Here is a 21,230-nt window from a genome sequence, read left to right on the forward strand (position 1 = left end):
TGAGCCTGAACAGGTGGAGGTGTGGCGCTGGAACCTCTCCATCACCTCAGCACGCATCACACCTGTCTCTTTAGCTACCTGTGTGCCATAGAGAGCATTCACATACTGGAATATGATGACCTTTGACCCCCAAACTCCACCTTTAAGATCAAATTCACCAAACTTCACACACACACACACACACACACACACATTACACATGAAAAGTTGCTTTGCTTTTTGCCATCCTGAATATTCAGCAGATTTTTTAAAAACTTTTTTTGGGGGGGGTGCGGGGGTCTCCATGGCAACACGATTTCAAGGTGAGACTTATAGTGGTGGTCATCTGGTCCAGAGCACAAGAGACAAAACTACACACAGCTCCACAACTACTCATACATATATATATTTTATTTTGATTTATCTATCTATCTATCTATCTATCTATCTATCTATCTATCTATCTATCTATCTATCTATCTATCTATCTATCTATCTATCTATCTATCTATCTATCTATCTATCTATCTATCTATCTATTTTAACGTTAAGGAGTAGTTATACTTATTTTATATTTATTTGACATTACGTTGAGTTACGTTTAGTGACATTTATTAGTTACATCTGGCCCTTTGAGGACAGCCGTTATGCTGACGCGGCCCTCGAGGAAAATTAATTTGACACCCCTGATGTAGAGGAATGGGCTAAGATTCCTGTGAGTCGGTCAGACGCTGGTGTTTGGATCTGCATCAGATCATTAAGAGGCGTATTTTTAAAAAAGTAAAAGCAATTACTTGACGAAAAAAACAACAACAACAACTTTTTGCAACTGGACCAAATCCACCATTGGAGGTTGAAGACATCTGGATGTTTCTACAGGGTTTCACTTGTTTGAGAAATCCTTCAGTGAAGTGCGGAGGTCACAAGTAACACCTGTTATTTTGTAGTATGGACAAATCATTTGTGCAATTATAGGTATGCATGTTTGTGCAGGTGGCATTTTGATACGAGCAGAACGGACAGAGGAGGAGGCTAAGAAGGTTCCACTGAAAGAGTATTATTACAGGAGGTCGGTTTTTCACTCATTTTTCTTCAGAGACAGATGTAAATGAGAGAGTGGAATTTAAAAGTGCAAGAAAATTTCAAAGAAGGCAGCTTTCCATGACTATCTGCGTGCAGCAAGCGAGGCTCGCTCAATTAATTTCGCAAGGTTTTTCAGGCAATTTTGTAAGAAGGAAATCATGAAAGCGAAGGTCAAAAAGAGACGGAGAACGGCTGCAGAAACACTTGCATTTATGCAGTTAGACGTGAAATACTGCTGAGCGCGGCTTCTGCTCAGCGGCGATAGCATGAAGTGAAACGGTGAAACCAGATTTAAAAAAAAAAAAAAAAAAAAGGGTGGTCACCACGGGAACGGGGAGGACAAACAGCGAAGGGAAATGAGAGGCTTTGTCTTTTTTCTGGGAACGCCGGGGTCAGAGGAAATCCGTCACATCTGATGAAAATGGACCAGCACAGAACAAAATAACTGCTGGGATGAAATCTGAAATCAGGATCTGTCGGTTTCTTTTTATCTGACTTGTTTTAATCTATTTTCTCCTTAATAATCTTAATAGGATCGTTTCTGCTTTTTTTTAAAATTATTTTTTTATTTTTTTAATTAATGCTTAATGAAGCTCCAGTTAAAGTTAAGACGGGAAAACTGACGCTTCAGATGTGTCTTATCTCTCATGTCCTTGTCATCCACGCCTCACCATGCATACATGCACTGAATCTGAGGCTGCCAATCACATTCGTCGGCTGTCCTCGTCGGCCAATCGCATTCACGCCTTCACGTTATCTGTTTCCAGCCCTTCCTTTGGTTCATCCGTGCCGTTTTTGCCTGACCTCCAGCTTGCCTTTGTCACACACTTTTCACTGATTCATCGTTCATCGGACTCAACAGCGTCATCGGCCGCCGCCACCACCAGCGGACTAATCCTCACATGTCTTGTGATATAGTAATCAAATAATAATCTAATTTGCTTCAACCAATGATCTCCCTAGATTGACTAAATGTTTATCTGAAGGAAGATCGATAAACACATCTGAACACATCACCCACAGCTCACACAGGCCTGATACCGCCGTCCAAGTATCGGTGTGTGATTTATCACACACTGTTCACCCTTTATTGAGACTATCTTAACTAGCCAGCCTCATAAAACGGCCTGTTTGAACCGTCTAATCGAGGAAGAGGACGGTGACGATAGAAAGGGAGTATAAGAATATAAGACGAAGGAGCGACAGCAGCGAGTGTTTCTGGATTGTCTGAGATGATGGATGTCTGAGGCAGATATGGGAGAGAGAGGAGCTCTGCTGATTGGACGGATGACTGACAGCTCTCGCGTTCTGTCTCCAGGACAGCCTGAGCAAAAATAGTCAGACCGACATGGAGTTAGCTCCTTCCCCGACCTCCTCATGCGGTGACCGTGTTGTTTACGAGGCTGAAGCACTCCAGAATCCAGCTATAAAGTTTAGTCATTTAGTATAGATGAAGTTCAGGATCATTCTGGAGGAAGTAAGAAGACAGAAGCTCTCTGGCGGGGGGGGGTTGCAGAGTTCATTTTACCTCAAGAAAAGTAGTGCATCCCCTGGGATGCGCTTCAAAAATAATTTCATCCCAATGTTAATAACAACATCATGACTGTCTGTCTCTATCTGTACTGTCTACAGTAATGTCTGTCTCGTTTTCTTCATTAACCTCATCGTCGCTTGGGTTTTTTTTTTTGCATCAACTTTTGCGTCATTTTTGGACAAACGCTAATGAGAATGCTGGGATTGGAAGACGGCGGCTGCAGCAGGTAAATCCGGATGTATCCCAAACATTTGATCGACTGCACTACTCAGGAAAAGTCAGACTTCCTGTTTTATTTGGGTAAACCTCTTCTAGAACTGAAACAGATCGGAACACAGCTATCAGATGTGAAAAATGATGCGCCGCTTTGTCTCTTGGTGCCACCAAGACCATCCTCGCACCACATGGTTCCGATTTATCTGGTAACAGAATTCTTCTGAGACGTTCAAGGACAGCTGGGCTTTACTAGTTGAAGCAGAAGATTGTTTATCCCACAGTGGAAGTCATTGAATTATCTCATCACATGTTTAAAGTCCAGGAGCTTCTCCGGCTCCATGTTCCTGCAAAAAAAAAAAAAAATTTGTGTATTTTGCGGCTCCATGTGGGGTTTATCGGAGCGCAATTAGGGCAAAGAAACCGGAGACATATCCCTCCTGTAATGATCATCCTGTTTGAATCCGTGTCTCATTTTCCCCGCGTTTAGAAAACTCTTCAACCCGCTTCATTTTCCAGTAAAGAAAAAAAAAAAAAAAAAGAAAAGTGGAGTCGTTTTGAAAGAACTCCCAGATTTCTTCAGATGTTTTATGAAACACAACCTCTGAACAATTTTGAGGCTCCAGCCCGGATTTACATTTGAAGACTTAAAAAAAAGAAGAAGCCTGGAGACCGAGTATATTTTCTGGCTGCACCCTGGAACACGTCGACTCTCCTCATTGGGAACGGGGTGGGGGGGGTCATTGGGGTTGGTTGGGTAGGGGGTCATCCAGGACGAGGGGCTCCTTAACGCGCAGGAGAGGAGAGGAGAGGAGAGGAGCTGTCCGCGGTGCTGAAACACCGGTTGACTGATCTCCATCTATGACTCCCAGTCCATCCATCCATCCATCCATCCATCCATCCATCCATCCATCCATCCATCACAGATCAGCTGAACCGAAGCCTCGACTTTAAGCTGCGGAGAGAAATCATTTAATTCCTGGATCTCCAAACTCTCCAAGCTCCTAGAATCTGTCGTTAAAGGTTTGTCCGCATTTTTCACCCTCGCAGGGTTTTAAAAAAATTTTTTTTATTTATTTTTTTGTTGAATGCGCACAAGAGCCAAACGACCTTCACATCCACAATAGCAGGAGTGTATGCATATATGTCAGAATAATAGTGCATACCTTTTTTTGGAGCACCCCCCCCCCCATACACACACACACACACACACACACACCCTCCTCTCTTCCTCCTCTTCCTCCTATAGCTGCGCTGCAAGTTGTTGACTGCTGGGCGCGATTCTTTCACCGTGGATGGGGCTGTGACGCGTTCAGATCACCAATGCAAATGAGACGGACTCCCCTCCTCCTCCTCCTCATCCTCCTCCTCCTCCTCTCCATCACCTCCTCTCCACCCCCCCCTCCCTCTCTCTCTCTCTCTCTCTCTCCCCATCGCGCACTCACACATAACTGTCTGTGCCGTTTTATCGCCGTGCCAGAGAGACAGAGAGAAAGAAAAAAAAGCAAGAACGGGGGGGGGGGGGGGAGAGAGAGAATGGATGAGAGAGGGAGGGCTTATATAACAGCAGCTCTGGGAAACGCTGGAGAGCCGAGGAGACCTTCAGTGGACAGCGAGCGGAGGAGACAGCGGTCACAACATCCACAAACTGACGGCCGATCGCACAATAGCGCCGCGCGTCAACGCCGCTGCGCCGCTGAAGGTAAGACGCACGTCCCGCTCCCCCCCCCCCCACACCCACCACCGTAACCCCCTCCCCCCATCCCATACACAATACTGTAAATGGTGGAAGCAACGGAGTGAAGCGTTATAAGATGGAAGACCTCGAATTCTTAAATAGGTGATCGGTGTGTACTTCGGATGGTTGTTCTATTTTTTTTTTTAATTTATTTAATTTATTTTTTTATTTTTTTTTTATTTTAAAAAAAAAATCTTTTTTAAGAAGCGACGCGGATCTGATCCGGATCAAAAATAAATAAATAAATAAAATAAAACAAGCGAGCAAAACGTGGAGTTCAGCATAAACTTGGACTTTATGGTGCAAACTGTTGCTTCCATCCTAGCAGCACCACCGCACCCCTTGTCTGTATTTATTTATTTATTTATTTATTTATTTTGGGGGGGGGATACGAGGGTGACACATCCTGTGGTGAGACGCGAACGTCAGGCGCCCCCCCCCCCCCCACGATGACAAGTAGAGCTGAACTGAAGGGCATAGACGGTGTGTGACCGGCCACCGACACAGTCGGAGGCAACGTGATTCACCCCCCACCCCTCACCCCCCACTAGATCAGGATTATTGGTAAAATATTACAATGATCAGCTGTTTTCAACAAAATCAATACTTTAACTGGATCAATGCAGCAGATATTCCAACCCCCACCCCCCCCCTGCAAGAATATAACATTAAATCCTACCGACCGCTGCAGTCTCTGAATGATTCAGTCCTTAAGTCACAAATGTCTCCTGTGCTTCACGGAGAGCCTTCAGCTTCCGGCAGCGATCCCGAGGAACCTTAGCCCGTTCCTCCAAGTCCTGGTTTTATTTCCTTATTTAACCTTCAGCTCCCAGCAGAGAACCTCTGTGGGACTCCATCTGGTAACTCCAGGATGGAACCAAGCCTTGGTGGACTTTGAGATCTTCCTGTGAACGAGGCCTCCTCCTCACAGATGGAGGACTTTTATCTTCTGCAGGTTCCCAACGGACCAGGAAGCAACATCATCACCGAGACTATTCCCTTTGGCCATACCTCATTGTAGGTGTGTGTGTGTGTGTGTGTGTGTGTGTGTGTTTGGGTCAGCAGCGGTCAGATTGTTGGACTTCAGAAAACTCAACCCCGATGAAATATTTAAACCATAACTCTCTTGCTAAACCAAGACTATGAAGCTTCACAGTGTTGTGGGACCATCTGGTTCCTAATGCATCTCTAATGAGGGATGCTGAAGGTGTTGATTAATATTGAATGTGAAATGAAACTTCAAGTCTTTCCAATTGAGCTGTTTCAGCTGTTGTTTTTATCTGCTTGTCGCTTACGGAGGTTCTTGCTAATTGGAGTTGAAACATTCCTCCTCCTGGTGTAGCTGGGGTTGTTTTTTTGTCTCCTGGAGTCTCCACAGACTCCAGCGGAACCATCAGAGAAGACAGTCGCTGCTCTTTGCACGTTGTGTTTTTCTTCTTCTTCTTCTTCTTATTCATCGCTCGTCTATCTCTCCACAGATGAGAGCGATGGTCGGCATGCAGATGTGATAATCCTCATTTCATAAGCACCCGTAATGCGCTCTCCAGACAGTTACGCTTCAACCACGTGACGCCATTTCACCGAAAAAAAAACACACACAAACCGAGAGTTCAAGGCTGGCGGTTGTTGCACCCTTTCCTGGCGTTGTTGTAAATAGAAAAAAAAACAAACCCAACAGATTATTGCGATATAGGAGCGCACAAACGCAGGAATTACATGAATTGCAGATCGCACCTTCAGGCGGGGTTGTGAATGAGGAACAAATGGTGGGAATGAAAGCGATGGAAGCAGCGAAGGGGATGTGCTGCAAGATGCTGCAAGACAGCAGCAGAGGCCCATATGTCAACCTAGGGCCGTGCATCTAATCGGCCAGGCATATAGCCTACTTCCCTTCCCTTTGATTGCACTCACATGCTAGAAAAAACACACTTCTGCTTTAAATCCAGCAGCTTGTGTTTGCTGTTTGTTTTTTTTCTCCTTCTTCTTCAGCTCCCCCCCCCCCCCCAAAACCCAAAAGGATCATCCTGAAGGCAGCGGCCACCGCTTTGGATATTAAATCCTTCTGTTCTGACTCAACTGTTGCCGCTGGACTCCAGGAAGAACCGAGACACGATGTCTCCGACGGACGCCGCCGGCTTTTCCCGAGCTTGAGTCGTCCTAAGTGGTTTAGAGATCTGGCTGCTAATTCGCGAGATGATCCTCAGCTAAGGTGAGACCGGACCCAGGATGGCGTCGCCCGTCTGCAGACTGCACTGCCTCCTGAAGCGAGCCCAGAAGCTGCTGCTCTGCCTGGGCATCGCCTACCTGATGGCGGGCAGCGTCCTCCTCCTCCAGCGTTCCGCTGTCAGGATCGCCCAACCCAACCTGCCGCCCTCGCTCTCCCTCGTGGCTCCTCCCACCACCCTCAGGATGGCGGGGCTAGGTGTGAGGGCGCGGTCGAGGTGGGCCGCCGTCCAGCCTGCGGAATCCAAATCCGGGCGACACTGGCCTGCGTCCCAAAACTTGGGCGTCCACCGTCTTCACCGGCGATGGTTCCACAACCTGCTGCCGGAGAGTCCGGAGCAGAGGGCGACGGTCCGCGGCAGGAGCGGCAGACAGAAAGGTAAAAACCGCCTCACACCTCCGGATCTCACTCCGCCTGAGGAGTTAGATCCCTCCACAGCGGCGTGACACCGACTCCAGTCTGTCGCTGTAACTTCATTAACATCAGCTTCTCTTTCAGCTCAAGCGCCAGCAGGCAGGAGCAGAGCGACCAGTGGTGATGTTAACACGAGTCCACTGGCCACCATTTGCCCTATTTACATTAATTAGTGCGCCAGCGAGGCGTTAATGACATGAAAGTCAGGCTGAACGCTCCTAACTAGCTGACCGGCATTAATTCAGCTCCTCACCACAAAACCGTACGAGGACCAGAAACGAATCAGACCCGACGAATGGCTGAAAAAAAGTTCATTCGTCGCTCAGGCCTCCAACGCCACGCCTTATTGCAAATTGCGATGGAGGTTCCGCCAATCATCACCTGTCCTTGTGCAGCAAAGTGTATCTGTAGCCAAGGCTGAGCTTATATTGGCTCCATCATGATATCACAGGAGAGATGTGAGAGTCTCGGTGGCCATACGTCGACCGAGCCGCTGGTTTTTTTTTCCTGGTTAATAATAAATGAACGTGTAAACACACATGTTTATTTTCTCTTTGGTTTAGTTTTTTTTTTTTTTTCTTTCTTTTTAGCTCAGACGGCCCGGAGGCCGAGGTAAAACATCCTGCTTCCTCTCACGGAGGGCTTCAGTCTACATTCAAGAAGAGATAAATCGTGACCTCAGAACATTTAGAGGAGCTTCATTATACATTTATGTGACATTTTACATGCGGGTGCTTTTGGATCCGGTGGATAAGGGCTGGAAGCTCTGAGATCTCCCCTGGAAATAAAAAAAATAAAAAAAACAGAGAAGGAAATGACACCAAAGTGCTCTCTAGAAAATAAATTAGTAATCAGGAAGATAGAAATGATATAATTCCTGGGCCGTGCTCTCCGTTAAGGAGCCTCCACCATTACCTTTAGCGATCCCATGAGAGCCACTACGTTCTTGGACAGGACTGTTGGTGCCTTTGCCATTTTCCTGAAAGGATAAATACCTCCAGTGAAACATTTAGTCCTCCGGCATTCTTGAAAAGCATCCTGCAAGAGCTACGTGATCCGCCTTTGTTTAAAAACTCCACGTATAACACGCATCGGTTCTAGAGAAATTCACCTGGAAAAGATCCGTCGTGGGGGGAAAAAAAAAGAAGATATCTGTTATTTCATCTGTGAAGGAATCCTCATCACACCTGTAGAAGGTGTGTTTGTTTGTGCGTTTGGGGAAAGAATCATCTGATTGGTTGATTAAATCCATTCAATCCAATCATCTCATAATAATTCTTTGATCGTTCTTTGTTTTTGTTTTGTTTTTTTCAAATCCACAATTTAAGATCATTTGACTTAAAAGCTTGGAAATCCATCTGCCAGTATTCCACCAATTATCCTATTATATCTTGTTTGTTGTACGCTTTGGAGGCTTGTCGTGGTTGCCAGGTTGCCAGGCAACCCAGCAGGTACCTGCCTGAGCCCAGCCGAAATGTAGTCCAGTGCATAACCGCGCTGGTTCCCCGGTGTTTATGCTAAACTAAAACCGGATGCACGAGTGCAGACGTGAGAGGTACTCTCTCAACCTTTTCGCCGAACTCCCAGCGAGACATAATCGTATTTACACAACGTTCAACCGTCGCTGAGCGTGAATCCAACTTCCAGGATTTGCTTGTTCATTTCATTTCCACTGTTTTCTGACGTTAAACACGTCAGTCTGTCCGCAGATGAAGCAATAAAGAGTAAAAAAACTCCTCTCTGCAGAGGGAGTTTCAGTCTTGTAAAGTACATCACGTATCGTTCCCGGCACGTCTTTTTTAAAAGAACCTCTTCGACGTTTCACCAGTAATTGTCCTCTAAACGCTCTCGGTGGGGACAATCATGAGGCGTTCAGCTCGTATCCAAAGATAGCAGCCGGAGCGTGGCTGAGTTTTTTTTTTTTTTTTTTAACCATGACGACCACTTCCTGCTAGTTCTTATGTTGTCACGTTGAATTGAAGGATGTAGGAGTTAGATATGCACTGTAGCAGTCTGGTCTGTCCTCCCTGAAATTACTGGGAGTACATGGTGCGTATTTGAACCCTATATTCCTGTATATGTCTGCGATAAGCAGATTTATCTGCCCGGGGACTGAAAAATGATGAGAAATAATAAGATCAAACAATATGCAAAAAAATAAAAATCAAATAAAGGTCTGCAGCTCCAATCACAAGCCGGCACATTTGCCTGAGCGGTGTAATATTTGAAAATCTGAAGTTTATTTCTTAGTTATTTTGGTCCCAAAAATGCGCTGATATCAAGTGGTGAGAATGGCTGCACAGCTTCAGGTGTTCATTTATGCAGGAGTCCCACCTGTTCAGAGGTTTTATAATAAAAGGAAATTGTTGCTTCTGCTGCTGGAAGATGCAGCTTGTAGGGATGAGTTTCCGAATTTGATATGCGAAGCACAAATTGCACGGAAATGTGGGATTTAAGAGAGGTTTCCGCTCCGAGGGAAACGGTTTGTGCTTCATGGAGGAGGGGTTTGAGTCACACGTCACTTCCTGTCCTCTGCCGTCCGCATGACGAGATCTTTATTGATAACAGCGCCGATGCTCTCGTCTCAGTTGCCTCCACTCATTAGCGTCCGGTCGCCGGCGATGACCTCAACAAACAACAGGCAGCCATTTGATGGCTGCTTGTCAGGCTGCTTCCCCTACCTGAGTTAATCCTCCCAGGCTGCGTCAGCACCGCCCTGCCTGATTAAAGATGGCAAAACAGAGACCACAGCTTCACAAATATCTGACCATTGGATGAAATAAAGTTCCTCATTTCTCTCATATATTCTTCACACGCTCCAAGAAATATGGCAAGAAAGATCAGTTATTTAAACTAAAATATTAAATTTTATATATGTTTTAATGGTTGCTATTATAATAAGTATGAAATTTGTTAACATTTGTTATTATTTTATTAATTTTTAAAAAAAATATTTAATAGAATATTATCAAATATATTAATATTTTTTTCCCATTATGTCACTAACTTAATTTCTTCTACTTTTTAAACTCAATTTCATTCAGATTACTGTAAATATTCATCATTGTCTTTATTCAATCAAAATTTTAAACACATCACTATTTTCTTCCTATTTTGAATATTATGACTTTATTCTTGCCGTTTGCTCTGGAAGCATTATTGTTTTTTTCTTGCTGTGTTTCTTGAACAGGGTGATGAGGTCACTGATGAATCCGGGACACGTTTTTTTTGGGGGTTTTTTTTTCCAGTCCCGGTCGTGGCGTCCTGCCTTTGAAATGTTCTCCATCATTTTCCTGTTTCCCTCCCAACCTTCTCGTTCCGCTTGCGTCCTAATGGTCACACAACACCATTACCCTTTCCGCTCTGAATATCTGTATATATAGACTGTATGTTAAAGGTTTATTGTCTCCTTCTGAAACTGAGCCAAGCTCCTGATTTTATAGACAACCTCTAATAGATGTGGGATTATTCCGTATCAGAAAGTGAAATGCCAGCCTGCCTTAGAGGCTCTCTGCTGGGGCTTCGGTGTCTCTGCTCACATCTGTGGAGGCATTATGCAGCGTCGAGCCTCCACAGGCCACTTAAACAGACACACGCTGTGCTCACGCTACCGCTGGCGGAAGCTCATGTCCTCCTTGGTCATTATGTCGTCACCCCCCCCCCCCTCCCCAACTCCCACCCCATCCTGTCCGGGTAGGGGGAGGAACCGGCTCCATCTGTCATGGTGTAAAGAAAGTGACGCGGCGTCCATCATGTCTGGGAATCCAGGCTGCTTCCCTCCATTAACCCTCAAGCTGGGGCTCCTCCTTTGCTTTGATTAAAGCAATGACCCGTCCCGCTAGAAAGGGGGGGGGACGCTCACCTTGGGTGATACCACTTGAGATGCTTCCCAACAGTCTGTGGCGGCCCGGCCTCGGCGCTCTAAAGTGGCGGCTGAGCTCCAGCGCTGGTCTCCTGAGGCGGAGGCAGCCATGACTCAGCCTCACCCCCCCCCCAAAAAAAAAAAACAAAAACAGCGAGCTGGACGGTCTTCAGAGGACACCGCAGACTGATTGAATCACAAATTCGATATGACGACTCTCGGCCCTGCCAGGAGATTTGGTGGTTCATTGTTGGCTTCTATCTTGACACTCTCCCTGCCATCCCCTCCATCCTGGTGGCGTCGTCCTGACGGCGACGATTAAATTCTGTTTGACCAGTCGCTTTAAAAAAGATCCCATAAAAACCTTCAAACCTGGCTGGATAACACGGCGAGCGTTTAAGCTAAAGATACGATCGTTTATGTCTCCGGTGGAGCAGATTTTGATTTAATAGCGTGACAAAGACGAGGATAAAAACCCAAAGACGGGATTTTTTTTTTTTTTTTTTTACGATAACGTACTGATTAGATCCGTTTTACATCCTTTCCTCCTACTGGGCCGATTTTTAAATTTTTTTTAAATTCTAGTGTAGGTAAATACAGCTCGCTGTTATGTAGAAATAATTGTCCACATTGGATGATAAATTTCACCTTGTCATGTTTTAAATTAGTCAGAAATTACGTGTCACAATGCATGCTAGTGTGTATAATCAGTGTGAGTGAAGTGATGACACAAAGGCAGCCTTGGCACAGTTAGAGGACGCTCGAAGTGCCAGACTTTAAGCAGAGAGAGGCCTGGGTTTTGTCCAGAATGTCAATATCCATTTAACTGTGAGTGTGTGATAACATGGGACAGAGTACATTCAGGGTGATTGTGGTTATTGTAGGAGCTCACTGGGTTTTTTTTTCTTCTTTTTTCTCCTGTCTTTGGTGGAAATATGCTCTGAATCAGTGTCAAAGAACAGCGTCAGACCTGACAATGTGGTGCAATTAACGTTACCAAGGCTGCGTCTAATGACTGCTTTTACAGTCAATCCGTCAGTTAGTTTGATCGATGAATCATTTGGTCAATAAAGTGCTCCATTATTATTTTTACAGAGCTCAAGGTGACGCTTTTCTTTTTCTTTTTTTTTTGCTTTATTTTGGCCAAATTAATGATCCGAAACGCCGCGGAGACATTTGACCCGAATCAGTTTCGTTTTTTTTCGCCGACACCCACAAGCACAAATATCCATCCTGCAACACTTCAAGCAGGTGAAATGAAAAGAACCCAAACAATAAGAGATGTAATAACTTAATTTAGTGATGATTACAAAGTGTTTCCATGAAATAGTACCATTAAAATGAAAGAAAATATAGAAAAATATCAAATAAAGTGAAACAAATATCCTGATTGAGCTGTTTTATTTGGATCTGTATGAAACTTCACCTGCAGGTGAACCTGTCTGCACCCAAAAAAAAAAAGGGGGAAATAAACACATTGTTTTTTGATTAATGATGAATTTTCTTTTCATGCAAAACAAATTTATTTTGCATGAAAGTGGAATTAAAGTGGAATTAAAACACTTTATTTAAGAGCTTTCTGCAAAAGTGATTTCATCCTCGGGATAAGGGGGGAATAAACAAAACCCTAGAAATAAACGATCGGCTGATTACATGGGCAACAATTTCATCTTTTAAGCTAATCAATGAGTTGATTCAGCATTCTGAAGGCAGTAGCTGACTCCGGCTGAATTTTCCAGTCTTAACTTTTCTTCTGTGGACGTGCAGGAACCTACATGGGATGCTTTCTGCACAACGCCAGCGAGCGAGCCCTGGGAGGAACCATGCTTTACGACCTGCGAAAAATGACCAGCTCTCTGTGTCAGGACACCTGCTCGGAAAGGTAATGGGGATCCTGCAAAAGGGGGAGTGGGGGGGCACAAAGGGTCTGCTGTTTGGGGGTAAAAGCCGTCGATATCTCCAGCTCCTCCGTGAATGCCTCCTGTGTTGGGGAGTCAGCGGAGAGCCAGGTGGCTGGATGACAGTGAGAGATGAGGGGTGTGTGGGAGTGGATGGGCCAGGACAGAAGGCTTCATGTGTTGCAGGAGGAGGAAGGAGGGAGGGAGATGTGTGGGGGTGTGTGTGTTAGAAAGCCTAATGAGCTGCCTGAGTCAGAGGGGCGATATCTGCCTACTTGTAGTCGGAGGGGGAATATTCCTGACTGCTTTGCAGCGTTGAACATATCTGTAAGCTAGGAGACAAAGTGGAGAGGAAGGATGCTTCAAAGCAAACTCAAGAAGTCTTAAATTATTCCTTGCGGTATCCCGAGTGTGGGTGTCGTCAGTCCATCACGATTTAGATATACGGCCGTAGCAGACTTTACCTGAGCTGAGATGATTACCCCAATGAGTTAAAGCAAAAAGTCAAGGTAATTTATGAGGAACCTTCAAAGGACACGTATGAAAAGGTCAGTTTTGATGGGTGTTCTGTCCCAAAGAGGGAGGATAAAGAGAGAGGATGAGTCACAGTTACCTTGATATGTAAAGTACAGATCAGAGGTGACTGCAGTTCAGCTGGAAAGAGGCATTACGCAGTCAGATGAGCGCGGCGGCGGGGGGGGAGGAGGAGGACTGACAGATATCACAGGGGACGGCCCCGTACAGTCCGTTTAATGATGGGACGTTAAATGATAGGTTTGAAACGTTCGCTCACGTCCAGTGGGATCGCTTTGCTCCAGGGCAACAGTTTTAGGTTATGGATTGCCTTTGGCGAGGGCAATATTTATATATATGTGTGTGTGTGTGTGTGTGTGTGTGTGTGTGTGTAGTGGGTACCAGTTTGCAGGACTAGAGTATGGAGCTGAATGCCACTGCGGGAACCGGATCTGCAGCCCCCGTGCTCCGGAGGAGGATTGCAGCCTGGTGTGTCGGAGCGAGAGGGGGTCGCCCTGCGGCGGCGTGGGCCGACTGTCCATTTATAAGGTGGAGGAGCAGCTGCCGGGTCACCGCAGACGTGAGTCACCACCGCCAGTCGGTAACGGTTAGAAAAAGGAGAGGAGATGACTTTTAATCTGAAGCCGTCTGGAACAGAACACACAGAAAGGATGAACGCCGTCACAGCCAGACAGGATCGCGTATAAAAGCTTCTTTTTACCCGTCTTCACTCGCATTATGTCTCAGATTATCTCAACCAGAGGTGTCACTCATTTTCACCGACAGCATAATGGCTGTCCTGAAAGTGCCAGATGTAACTTATAAATGTCAATCAATGTAACTCCAATATAATGTAAAACAACTGCTAAATAACTCTGAATTTATTACTTATTCAAGTTGAAAACATTACAGTTGAACAGAATTTTTTAGAAATTTTTATTTGTTTCGCTGTTATAATATAAATCCTTTTAATTTGTCGGGTTATTAAACCCACAATCAAAGATCGAACGATCAAAGTGAATAAAGAAAAATAACATCAAACACACGTTTGGACATTAACTTTGCGCAAAAGAAGTTTTGTCAAAGTTCAACTAGGCTGAAATACTGCATTGTGGGAAATGTAGTTTTTGTCAACAGCACACTTTTGACCTATTTATTTTTTGACACTGACCTTTTATGCTCTTGTGGGCCACATGAAATGATGTGGAGGGCCGTATTTGCCCCCCCCCCCCCGAGCCTTAAGTTTGACACATGTGGGTGGGTTCGGTGGGTTCGGTGCTGTCGCTGCCTCCACTGCCAGCTCAAAAGCAGAAAAACAAATGACCCCCCCCCCCCCTCTCTTATCACGCCATGTGATGCTTAAACCTCTTTTACGCGGTCTGTTAAAAGCAGCACTTCTGCACCTTTATTGCCCCTCACCGCTCTGTGTAAACGCTATAAAGGCGTAATGGAGGGTGTCGTTCCTGTTCTGCCTCATCGGGAGAGACGGCACCGAATCCATGTCTGTGTGAAAGGAGTGAACCGGGGAGGGATGGGACATTTTGATCTTTTAAAACGGCATATCCTTCACAACCAATAGTCATTTTCAACAATGATAGAAACGGTGAACTGGAGATATCGGGACGCACAGATCGGTGTGACAACCGGCAGCTGGGGGCCGCCGTCACCGGTGGGTGACAGCAGATTTAACAGATGGAGCTCCTTCTGATTTGATGTTTCTACCGTGTGTTTCAAGGTACTTTAAAAATGTCAAAACTGACAACCCTAAGACCTTAAAGGCGCCGCATCACCTCAAACACAAGACGTGTATTCATCCACGAATGAAAATAGTCCCCAATTAAAAAAAAGACTTGTTTTTTTTTTTTTTAAGATTTAACATTTTTATCTTATTTTAAATCGATGCCAGTGATCCAACTGGAGAAAATTCTTCTATTACAAAAGATTTTCTGTTGCTATAGGGATATTATAGCTGATCAGAAGGTTCTCTGGAGATCTGAAGCTGCATTGTGAATATATTAATATCAGAGGGAATTTTATGCCTGTAATTAGGGCAGACAAACAGATACTGTATGTGATTAAAATTAAAGCGCAAGCAGAATAACTTAAAAATCTGTAAATCTATTCCTCAGTAAAGCCTTTCTTTGCTCTTGTCTGTGAATAAATGAAAAATGCTCTACTGCTGGCGACTGCCGGCGCATCGGATCCATTCCTCCTGCCAATTTTCCTTGTGTGTATTTTTTTTTTTTAAATTCTGCAGTCAGAAACGTTCATCGCCGCGGATGCTTCGAGCTGCCGAGGAGCACCATCAGCACCTTCCCCATCCACTCCCTCCAGTCCAACCTCACCGCCCAGGCCTGCGTGGAGACCTGCACAGATAAGGTTTGAATTAGGTGGAAAAATTGCAGACCTGACCATCAATTTGTCGTGTGTGTACCACCGGTTCTCCTCTCACTGGAGATCGGATGCTGGAGCTCGTCACGTATCACCAATCGTCGAGGGTGGATGTGGATGCAGCTTTATTTTTTTTTGCATTAATTCCTCATGTTTTGAAGTCATTCAGACCTTTTTGTGGGGAAAAAAATGTTTTTTTTAAAAATCACGACTTTTTTTCTTCGCATTAGCACGGCTAGCGTGTCGCTCAGGGAAGACATTTCTGGTTCTTTTTGGTTTTGCAGGAGCTCCCCCTGGCTGTGTTCAAGGAGCCGCGCTGCTTTTGCACCTGGATCTCTTCTCTTTTCAGCCTCAACCGACAGTCTGACAACCAGTGGTGTGCTGGGAATCGTACCGGCGCCGCCACGTCCGTAAAGTCCACCGGGAGCGATCACTTCCAGGTGTATCACACGCCTGTGCTTGGTGAGATATTTATGGTGCAGATACAGTCTTGTGCTGTAAGTCTGATTGGTTGGACAGAGGGAACTGTAATGACACTCCACCTGGTCCTTATCCAAAAATAATTTATTATATAAGGGGTTTTTTTTTGTAAAAAGAAGCAAAAACCAAAAAAAACAAGCCTTAAAATCTGTTGCACGCAGACTTTTTCAAAGGATCCACACCACACCGCACACATTCCTCGACACCAAACCTCTGGATGTGTCTGATTTCGTCATTAAGATGATGCATTAATCCCAGACAAGTCGAAGAAAATGATGAAATACTCCCAATATCTCTTGGATCTGCCTCCGGCTCCAAACCCACCACACTTTAATGAGTCGTTGGGGGTTGTTCAGTCCCGCAAAACGCATGAACACAATAAGGTAATTACTGGACCATGTCTGTATTTTCATCCTGCTTTGTCATCAGTTTTTCACAGATCACACAGCATCTCTTTCCTCCTGCGAAACAACCTGTATAAATAACCCTGGATAAAAGCAGTCTATTCACCGACACTGTCCATGAACACCGTGTCCTTGGGGAAAGAACACTTAGTGCATGATTAAGGAAGAAATTGCTCTTGAAAGCAGTATTCATCCCAAATTTAGATCAGACCCGCTCTTGCAACCGTGCTGCAATTTATTTCACATACGATTTTGTTCTGTGCCCGTGGAAGCCAATTCATTTAAGAATCTCTGCAGCTTCTCCTGCAATTATGGTGTAGACGTTCTGATATTCTGATCAGGTGCTTTTCCTCCCTCATTTTTTAAAAAACCGGCAATGAGAATTCTGTCCTTCCTAGACTCCAGGTGCAAGGAGAGGATGTTTCTGCCTCAAAGATCCAACTCCCTGGTGGCTCTTTCTAGTTTTCCTGGGGCAGGAAACACCTGGGTCCGGCACCTGATCGAGCTGGTGACCGGCTACTACACCGGCAGCTTCTACTTCGACGGCACGCTGTACAACAGAGGTGTGTGTGTGTGTGTGTGTGGCTCTTTAAAAAGAGCTATTCTCTTCCAGCTCTCTGTTATTAATTCATTTATTCACCGGTAACAGGTTTCAAAGGGGAGAAGGACTATTGGAAGAGCGGGCGAAGCATCTGCGTGAAGACCCACGAGAGCGGTCAGAAAGAGATTGAGATGTTCGATTCGGCCATCCTGCTCATTCGGAATCCTTACCGCTCCCTGGTGGCCGAATTCAACCGCAAGTGCGCCGGGCATTTAGGACACGCCACGGCGGCCCAGTGGAAGAGCAAAGGTAATACAGTCGGCTTGTTAAAGACATAACGGTGGGGGTAATTTACGGCTCTGCTGAAGGGTGCTGTAGTTACTGCTGCATAATGTCCTGCTGTTGGTGCTGGAGCGCCAGAAGACCCCCAGGGCATTCAGTGGCTCTGAGTGCATCATGAAGCAGTTCATTCCCCACATTTAAACTTTTACTGCTTTTTACTGTATACGCTCTCTCAAAGCTTATTTTCCCCCCACGGCAGATATACACCAAGCATCGCCCCATCCATCTGTCTGGAAACACAACTCCAAAAATGATTTTTCACTGAAAAATACTGGACTGGTACCTTTTGGCATTTTTTAAATGTTTCTATTTCTCTTCATTTTGAGAGAATGGAGATGACTAACTTAAATATCTCAGTGATGCCACTTTAATTTTTTTTTTTTTTTTTACCTTTTAACTTTCACTATTTAAAACAAATTACATGTATTCATTTTTGAAGCATGTAAACTGAGCTTTGACAAATCTTACAGTGCAATCAGGAGACTCGACAAAGAATGAGACAATCAAGCTCTTCATTAGAACAGTCTTTATCTTTTGTCTGACTTAAAGGTTAATCTGAAAGACCTTGGATCTGTACAAACACACTCGGTTATTGTCTGAATGGCTCTTGTGTGTTGAGTGGTTCATTCACTCCTTCACTGAAACAATTTAAAATCACAAAAATGCTTATTTTCCAGCATTGCGGGTAGCGTGTGTGGCTTTGCATCACATTTCACCCGCTGGAGTTGCCTGTTAGATGGCAGTTTATTAGGATTTATCCACCACAGAGGAAACCAAAAGGGCACTTTAGTGGCATTTTTTCCCCCCAAATACAGAGGCACCAGGGGAGGGACTTTGAAGAAATATTTAAATATGGGAGACAAAGGAAAACGTTAGACTGAAACAAATAGAAAATAAGACCTCAAATCCTCCCTCGAGGACAAACGCTGGAATAAATTTGTATTTATATGAGTCGGTTTGCAAATGCAGCTCATAGGAAGTTAATGATTCACTACAACATCTTTGTGACTTATCTCACTGCCAGGTATAAAGACTGAAACAAAGAAGTTCCTCGAGAGAGGACAAGTCTTCCCTTTCCTGCTGGAATTTCTTTGTTGGCAAAACGAGATGAGCGAAGACAAATTAATTGGATCCAGTAGATGTTAGATATTTATTAAAATATAGTTCCGAATATGAGCAGGATTCAGGAAACTAAAATTAAATCTAAATTAATCGAGGGATATGAACTGAACTCTCACTCTCTTGCAGAATGGCCAGAGTTTGTTTCCAGCTACGCCCCCTGGTGGGCATCCCACGCACTGAGCTGGTTGAAGTTTGGCCGTCGCTTACTGGTGGTGCATTACGAGGAGCTGCAGAGAGCTCTTCTCCCACAGCTCCGCCTCATCACGGCCTTCCTTAATGTCACCATGACGGAGGAGAGGCTCCTCTGCGCCCAGAGCAACCAGGACGGCCATTTCAAACGCTCGGGGGCCCAGCGACCTTCCTTTGACCCTTTCACCCCTGACATGAAACAGACGATCGACTCCTTCATTCATACTGTTGACCAGGCACTGCAGAGCAGGAACTTCAGCAGAATTCCACAGGAGTACCTTCCCAGATGAATACCGATCTGAAAAGGTCACACAAGTAGTCTTTTAAACGACTGGTCCGGCAGGAAGTTCCTCGGCGTGATAATCCAGACACGCTTTGAAGGGAGTCACGGTTCCACTCTGGAGGTCACTGGAGAAAACATGACAATTGTGAAATCCACTGGTGAACAGCGATGAAAGCCTCAGGCAGGATCTGCCTCTCTGAGAGAAATGACAAATACTCAGAGAGGATTTGACATGATTTGTGCGCCTGCAGAGATGGGATTATCCAGCCAAGTGCACAAACATGAGTGTGTAAATCCAAGATGAACTTTTGGGTTGGAGAGGTTTTCTGTGGATTTATAATTTCCTTTTAGTGCATATGTTTTTTTTGTTTGTTTGTTTTTATCTAGCTAAACCCATTATAATACAGATGTCATGCTAACACACACACACAAGAACTACAGGAATATCTGTGTTTGCCACACATTTGCTATCTGAGTAAAAAAAACAAACTATAAGCTGTTTCGCTTTACCGCAAATAATTTGTCTGCACAGAAAACTGGGAAATTCATTTTGTGCTTATGTTTAATGTGACATTTCTACGAGTGTTTTATTTCATTAAACGTTTTCAGTTGTTCATTACTTCTGCATTACTTGAAACATTTTTCAAATTCTGACACAACTATCTCAAGATCTTTCACGTATGCTGGTCTTCCATTGTGATTAGCTCCACCAGCGCCCCCTGGCGGATAAACTGCCAACACTTAAATAGATTTCATACGACAGTGTGAACACCTTGATCTTCTTTCCTTCCCTCCACTTGGAAGGTAATATTTCCCTTCATGTCTCTGTTGGCAGGATTAGAAAAAAGCAACTGCGTGCTAGAATTTCTTGAGACTTGAGAATTTTGGACACATGACAGCAAAGAAGACATGAAATGCTGGAGTGGATCCAGGTGCGAGGTGCGGATTAAAGGATTTTTAATTTTTTTGGTACTTAAAAACCTCAACGACAGCCAATCAGATGGCAGACATTCCACTGGAATCTGGATTAGGGTTTAATTCAATTAAAAGCCCTGGTACGAGTATGCACCCTATCTAATGCCCTACCAGTCAATTGAAATTCAGAACCTTATGAATGTGTCATGTAGCATCAAAAGAACATCGTATTCATGGGAACAGAGAAATGTGTGTTATTATGAGGAGAAGCCCAGTGTCAACAACACTCCTACATACTAATTGCATGAGGTTGAGTGCAACAAACGTTTCCCTCTTCAAGCTTAGATTTATAATGTGAGATTATAAAACAAACCTGGGAAATAATAGAGACATTAGAAACTCTGGTTTCATTTGTCCATGTAACACGTCTCTAACAGTGTCAAAAACGCTAAAGATTCCCTAAAGACGGACTTCCTGTGTCCAGCAAACCACATGGCTGGAATCCTTCCTGGGATACAAGCACAAAAACTGAACATGGCCCCAAAATCCAGCCAAACGGAAGTAGGTTCAACTCCTCAGTTCCTGAGCCGTCAGCCAGAGCCTGATAACATTGGCTTTGTAGTCTTTTAATGGACATGAGGATGGATTGTAGTTCTTGTTTTATGACGTCATGATGTGCATTCATAATATTGTTTACCTGATAAATCATTGACCCTACAGAACACAACATAAATAGACTCATTAATGTATTCCTATACGGTCTAAATGAAGTCATTGAAATACTTGAAGTCAATTTTCAAACCCAACAAGCAGCTGTCCATCCAGCCTAGCAGGTCAGGAACAGGGTTATCTCTCAAGAACTGGTGGAGAATGAATCACAAAATGAGATGGACTGGACTTCAATCCTAAGGTGAGAATAAATATTCAGTATATCCTGAGTAGAAGGCAACACATTTTCCTTATCATCAAAATAAAGTCATAACTGGCCGCACAAGTAAATAAACAATCTTGAGTGACAGTCGGCACACAAACCTCCACCACGGCTGAACAAACCTACACATTTCTGTCTCATTTGTCTCGCCCACGCCGCTTCTTAGAAACTGGT

General features: G+C 44.6%; 1 protein-coding gene across 2 annotated transcripts; it reads left to right on the top strand.

The window, feature by feature from the left end:
* Positions 1-4,405: 4,405 nt before the first annotated feature.
* On the top strand, positions 4,406-19,829 carry wscd1b (WSC domain containing 1b). Of its 2 annotated transcripts, XM_068331962.1 has the most exons (10): positions 4,406-4,511; positions 5,384-5,568; positions 6,537-7,149; positions 12,815-12,929; positions 13,854-14,038; positions 15,716-15,837; positions 16,134-16,311; positions 17,132-17,296; positions 17,383-17,583; positions 18,865-19,829. In XM_068331962.1, exons 3-10 carry the CDS (start codon positions 6,774-6,776, stop codon positions 19,215-19,217), a joined length of 1,695 nt encoding a protein of 564 aa, XP_068188063.1. In that variant the 5' UTR covers positions 4,406-4,511; positions 5,384-5,568; positions 6,537-6,773; the 3' UTR covers positions 19,218-19,829. The 2 variants fall into 2 exon arrangements, with proteins under 2 accessions (XP_068188063.1, XP_068188062.1); XM_068331961.1 differs by lacking the exon at positions 5,384-5,568.
* The last annotated feature ends 1,401 nt before the right edge of the window (positions 19,830-21,230 follow it).

The sequence above is a fragment of the Antennarius striatus genome, chromosome 13 (assembly GCF_040054535.1).
Source record: "Antennarius striatus isolate MH-2024 chromosome 13, ASM4005453v1, whole genome shotgun sequence".
In the NCBI taxonomy this organism is placed as follows: domain Eukaryota; kingdom Metazoa; phylum Chordata; class Actinopteri; order Lophiiformes; family Antennariidae; genus Antennarius; species Antennarius striatus.